We start from the raw sequence: 6,187 nt of genomic DNA, 5'->3' as shown, positions 1-6,187 counted from the left end.
CAGGCCTTATTGCTTATTAGAACACATAAGTGTATTATAAGGCATTATAAAGGTCATTAAAATAATTATAATATGTACTTCATAGAAACTGTTACCATTTATATTCTAATAACTCACATTTTAAGATTCATTATTTCATTTATTCCATGTTAAGGGCTCTAACATTGGAACAAAACTATTTGTCTCCCTCTTGATGTTGCATGCAGTTCCTCTCTCTCTTCCTCCCTCCCTCTAACCCCTCCCTCCCTCTAACCCCACCCCTCTGGCAGAACCAGGAAGTCCATCCCCCTTCACAAACTCTCTTCTGAGGAAACGAAACTGATCTGAGTCTCTGTCTCGTCTGTCTGTGTGAGAGTGAACAACCGTCCAAATGGCTCAACAGGGAGTTCTGCTGGACCAGGACCAGTTCTGTTGTTCTGTCTGTCTGGATCTACTGAAGGAACCAGTCACCATCCCCTGTGGACACAGTTACTGTAGGAGCTGTATTGAGGGCTGCTGGGATCAGGATGTTCTGAAAGGGGTCTATAGCTGTCCTCAGTGCAGAGAGACCTTCACTCCAAGGCCTATTCTGAGGAAAAATAACATGTTGGCTGAGGTGGTGGAGAAACTGAAGAAGACAGGACTCCAGGCTGCTCCCCCTCCTGCTCTGTGCTATGCTGGACCTAGAGATGTGGCGTGTGATTTCTGCACTGGGACCAGAAAGCAGAAAGCCCTCATGTCCTGTCTGGTGTGTCTGGCCTCTTACTGTGAGACTCACCTCCAATCTCACTACGAATCTCCTGCTTTGAAGAAGCACAAGCTGGTCAAAGCCACCGCACAACTACAGGAGAAGATCTGCTCTCATCATGACAAACTGCTGGAGGTTTACTGTCGTACCGATCAGCAGGGTATCTGTTATCAGTGTGTGATGGATGAACATAAAGGCCATGATACAGTGTCAGCTGCAGCAGAGAGGACTGAGAAACAGGTAAGACCAGAACAACTTGTTGGTGACTGTCTGATAAACAAAGAATTAAAGATACAGTAGGAACTATGGCTGTTTGAACATGAGATCATTGAAATGAAATTGATCCTCAGCAGAACAAATATGAACACAAACCTTGAGTATATTGATATGTCAACCCAGATTCTCCAGATGTATCACCATTTTATAATGTCAAACACTATTATCATTCTGAATGCCCTTTTATGAGTCCAAAGTTCAGTCTCAACCTGTTGATACATGTAGTCCTACCATAACAACTATAATCATTCACATAGCAACAAATAAATATCATTTAGTAAATGGACCATCCATTTTTTAGACCTTCCTCTCTATGGGCCCTATGTCACATTACTATACTATTGATCTACTGGACTAATAAAGCTTGATAGCTCATTGAAGAGTGATTCTCCACAGAGGCAGCTGGGGATGAGTCAGCAGAAGGTCCAGCAGAGATTCCAGGAGAGAGAGAAGGAGCTGAAGGAGCTCCAACAGGCTGTGGAGTCTTTCAAGGTGAGTATTGTTGACCAGAGGAGACACACCATTTCACCTGTCTCCTCCAGTCAGAGAGAGAGAGAGAGAGAGGTAGAGGGGCCCCTATCCAATCCCACTGACCCCACTGTTGGGAACAGGTTGTCACTGCTGAGGCAGTGAAGAAAGTAGAGGAGGATGGGTCAAGGCTGAGGGATCCTGAGAGGATCCCTGTGAGTAGTAGATCTGTGACAGCACAGAGGGATGGGCCAACCAGTGATATATGCTTCAGTAAGGTTGGCTTCTTAGTGTTCATAGCAAATGGTTATCAACTGTACCGCAGAAATGGAATGTAAATCACAGAAAAAAATATGTTTTGGTGGCAGCTGCAGAGAAGTATTTGGTCATACTAGATTTGACTTCAGAAGAGTTCCAGGGTGTGTTGGGTGGTGGTGTCCCGTCCTCCCAGGCCGTTGGCCTGGTGCAGGAGCAGATAGGGTCAAAGTAGTGGAATGGGGGTAGTGGGTTTTAATGAGTGTAGGGTTAGTTGGCCTGGTGCAGGAGCAGATAGGGTCAAAGTAGTGGAATGGGGGTAGTGGGTTTTAATGAGTGTAGGGTTAGTTGGCCTGGTGCAGGAGCAGATAGGGTCAAAGTAGTGGAATGGGGTAGTGGGTTTTAATGAGTGTAGGGTTAGTTGGCCTGGTGCAGGAGCAGATAGGGTCAAAGTAGTGGAATGGGGTACTGGGTTTTAATGAGTGTAGGGTTAGTTGGCCTGGTGCAGGAGCAGATAGGGTCAAAGTAGTGGAATGGGGTAGTGGGTTTTAATGAGTGTAGGGTTAGTTGGCCTGGTGCAGGAGCAGATAGGGTCAAAGTAGTGGAATGGGGTAGTGGGTTTTAATGAGTGTAGGGTTAGTTGGCCTGGTGCAGGAGCAGATAGAGTCAAAGTAGTGGAATGGGGGTAGTGGGTTTTAATGAGTGTAGGGTTAGTTGGCCTGGTGCAGGAGCAGATAGGGTCAAAGTAGTGGAATGGGCTAGTGGGTTTTAATGAGTGTAGGGTTAGTTGGCCTGGTGCAGGAGCAGATAGGGTCAAAGTAGTGGAATGGGGTACTGGGTTTTAATGAGTGTAGGGTTAGTTGGCCTGGTGCAGGAGCAGATAGGGTCAAAGTAGTGGAATGGGGTAGTGGGTTTTAATGAGTGTAGGGTTAGTTGGCCTGGTGCAGGAGCAGATAGGGTCAAAGTAGTGGAATGGGGTAGTGGGTTTTAATGAGTGTAGGGTTAGTTGGCCTGGTGCAGGAGCAGATAGGGTCAAAGTAGTGGAATGGGGGTAGTGGGTTTTAATGATTGTAGGGTTAGTTGGCCTGGTGCAGGAGCAGATAGGGTCAAAGTAGTGGAATGGGGTAGTGGGTTTTAATGAGTGTAGGGTTAGTTTGCCTGGTGCAGGAGCAGATAGGGTCAAAGTAGTGGAATGGGGTAGTGGGTTTTAATGATTGTAGGGTTAGTTGGCCTGGTGCAGGAGCAGATAGGGTCAAAGTAGTGGAATGGGGTAGTGGGTTTTTAATGAGTGTAGGGTTAGTTGGCCTGGTGCAGGAGCAGATAGGGTCAAAGTAGTGGAATGGGGGTAGTGGGTTTTAATGAGTGTAGGGTTAGTTGGCCTGGTGCAGGAGCATATAGGGTCAAAGTAGTGGAATGGGGGTAGTGGGTTTTAATGAGTGTAGGGTTAGTTGGCCTGGTGCAGGAGCAGATAGGGTCAAAGTAGTGGAATGGGGTAGTGGGTTTTAATGAGTGTAGGGTTAGTTGGCCTGGTGCAGGAGCAGATAGGGTCAAAGTAGTGGAATGGGGGTAGTGGGTTTTAATGATTGTAGGGTTAGTTGGCCTGGTGCAGGAGCAGATAGGGTCAAAGTAGTGGAATGGGGTAGTGGGTTTTAATGAGTGTAGGGTTAGTTTGCCTGGTGCAGGAGCAGATAGGGTCAAAGTAGTGGAGGGTTAGTTAGAAGGATGTTTTTTAGTATTATCATAATTTCCCCTTTTCCCATTTTGTATCCCATAATATCATGGATTTATATTATAGACCAGTTGAGGCAGGTGAGATGCCTTTGGATATACGACGTAATAAATTGTCATTAGCTTATTGGGTTGAAAGGCTGTGAGGTTGAGCATCCCACTGCTACTGTTCTAGATGACTGTTGGGAATATACTAGTAGACAAGGCAGTGGTTTTGGTTGGACAGTTGGAAAGCTTGCTGATGAGAGTAGTTTCAGGGAGTTGGAGGTTGGCCCTTTTCTGTGGTGATAGGGGATGTTCCTCCATGGTTACTCCCAGATCCTGTTGTTGATCTAACCTTGGTAGACAAAAGGAAAGATTGGGTCAGAAGTCAGTGATAAAGGGAAACTGGTTGACAATTACATTGGTAGAAGTTGTTATGCTTTTTTACCTCTTTTCACAGATGGATCCAAGGGCCCAGATAGTGGGCCCACAGGAGCAGGTGTTTACCTTCCTGAATGTGATGTGCAGATATGTAGAAGACTAACAGATGAACTGTCAGTGTACTCAGTTGAACTGTTGGTGATAATAGTTGTCCTCCAGTGGGTGGAGGACGTACAACCTGTTAGAATTATAGTATCCTCAGATTCTCTGTCTGTATTGAATAGTTTATCATCTGGTAAATCTATTAGGAGTGACCTACTATTGGAGGTATTAATGTTATTATGGAGAATTGAGAGAATGGGTCTAGTAGTGAGATTCTGCTGGGTCCCAGCACATTCAGGTGTGGAATGGAATGAAATTGTAGACTAGTTAGCTAAAATAACTTTAAAACAAGATATAATATATATTAATGTTCCACTGGGTAGAGGTGAGGACAAATGTGAGATCAGAGACATTTTGATAGATGTGTGGCAGAAGAGATGGGACTCTGAGCACAAGGGACGGCATTTATATGCCCTCCAAAGAAAGGTCGGTGGACCAAGGTTCAAAGGTCAGATTAGGAAGGAAGAGGTGTTGTTTCCTCGATTGTGTTTAGGACATTGTACATTGAACTGGTCCTTCCATCTGGTTGGCAGCATGTGAATGGTTTGTGTCTGGAGGGTATTGTCAATGAAATGGTGGAGCATGTGTTGTTATATTGTTGTAAGGATGTTGAAGAGAGGGAAAGATTGAAGTGTAGGGTCATTGAGGTTGGATGGGGTTGGATGGGGGGTTGGAAGGGATTTGGGGGATGGGGGAGGGTCTATTAGAAGTTAGTAGGGATCTTTTTTATTTTCTCAGAAGTACTGAGTTAGGTAGGAGGATTTAGAAATGGTGTAAACCGTGATTGAACACACTCCAGCACAGTAGGTGGCGCCACGCTCCTTTAACGTTGGTTTGAGGACCGCCATTATACCATAGAAGAAGAAGAAGTTGGTAACGTGAGGTTTTGTCGTTCGTAAAGAGTGCAGCTATTCTTTTGCCTATTTTCCAAATGTATTTTGTCATGGTGGGAGGGTTTGTTTATCGGTTTCCGCTGTTTATCGGTTAGAGTTGAGGAGGGAGTAGGGTAGTTTGATGTCCTCAACCGAGTGGAGAAGAAACGCTGTCTCTTCAGGTGCGTTGTGGAGAATGGTGTGGAGGAATTATTGATCCTGGTCGGTGAACAGGTGGGAGAGGAACATATACACTCTGTATCCAGAATGAACAAGGCGGTGGTTGTGGTAATGTAAAAGGTGAGTCTTGTTGCCAGGCTAGTTACCAGTATGATTTATGTGAGGGGTTGTGTTGGTGCTGATTTCGACAAGAGTAGTGGTGTCTAATCTGCCTCCGTTTATTACCACCGAACAGATCCGTAAAGAGTTGGTTCGTTTTGCTAAATGTGGAAGTGTTTTTCTGAACGAAATTCAAGGTTAAACAGGGGAGGGGTGGTACACAGGGTTTGTTAGCACAGAGGAGCCCAGTGATATAATATTATATATATAATATTACTATATGTCCCAGCTTTTTGCTGTGGTTTTGAAGTAATTCTCTTCCAGCCCGCGTTAACCTTGTAGGTTTACCTCAGGTAACTTATTATTAACTAACCTGGTAGGTTTACCTCAGGTAACTTATTATTAACTAACCTGGTAGGTTTACCTCAGGTAACTTATTATTAACTAGGTTACAGCTACTAATAATGGTAACTGGTAATTTGATATGTGTTGAAATCTGTTGGTTCATAGACATCAAATAGAGAGAATGCTGCGCAGGTTCACTGAGTTGTAAACCTAATGGATAGGTGGAGATCATTGATTTGTAGCTCTGACTCAGTTGCTACCTCAGATTATGAGTCTATCAAGTGTGGTGAATGAGGTATGTAGTTCCCACAGAAGACCACAGGGAGGAGCAAGAGAGATATAAACCCATACAGTTTATCTCTTTAAATACCCTGAACCTAACAATCAATCTAATGTATTTATGAAGACCTTTTTACATCAGCAGATGTCACAAAGTGCTGTACAGAAACTCTAACCCTACGTATAACCTGTTTTATCCTGAACCCTAATTCTAGGGTAGGGTAGCCTAGAACCCCTTTAGAAACTATTATAGTAATAATATTATGTTAGTAAATACCATTATAGTACTAAATAGGTTCTATTGTTATTTTTTAAATAAACCTATGTATAGTACTTACCATTTAACTGTTTTTTTTTGTTATTTTATTATATTTATTATTTAGAGGAGTCTGTCTAAATAATTAAAAGTTAAGTTATTGCCAGACTTTTTAAT

General features: G+C 43.7%; 1 protein-coding gene across 1 annotated transcript; it reads left to right on the top strand.

Annotated features, from left to right (window-relative positions):
- The first annotated feature begins 252 nt into the window (after positions 1-252).
- On the top strand, positions 253-1,611 carry LOC106595825 (E3 ubiquitin/ISG15 ligase TRIM25). Its single transcript, XM_082971599.1, is given in 3 exon segments — positions 253-967; positions 1,400-1,549; positions 1,552-1,611. Coding segments are annotated over 3 exon segments (792 nt in total). The 5' UTR covers positions 253-370; the 3' UTR covers positions 1,597-1,611.
- The last annotated feature ends 4,576 nt before the right edge of the window (positions 1,612-6,187 follow it).

Source organism: Salmo salar, unplaced genomic scaffold, assembly GCF_965601325.2.
Source record: "Salmo salar unplaced genomic scaffold, fSalSal1 ptg000357l, whole genome shotgun sequence".
Taxonomy (NCBI): Eukaryota; Metazoa; Chordata; class Actinopteri; order Salmoniformes; family Salmonidae; genus Salmo; species Salmo salar.
This window is presented reverse-complemented; position numbering and strand designations above follow the sequence as displayed.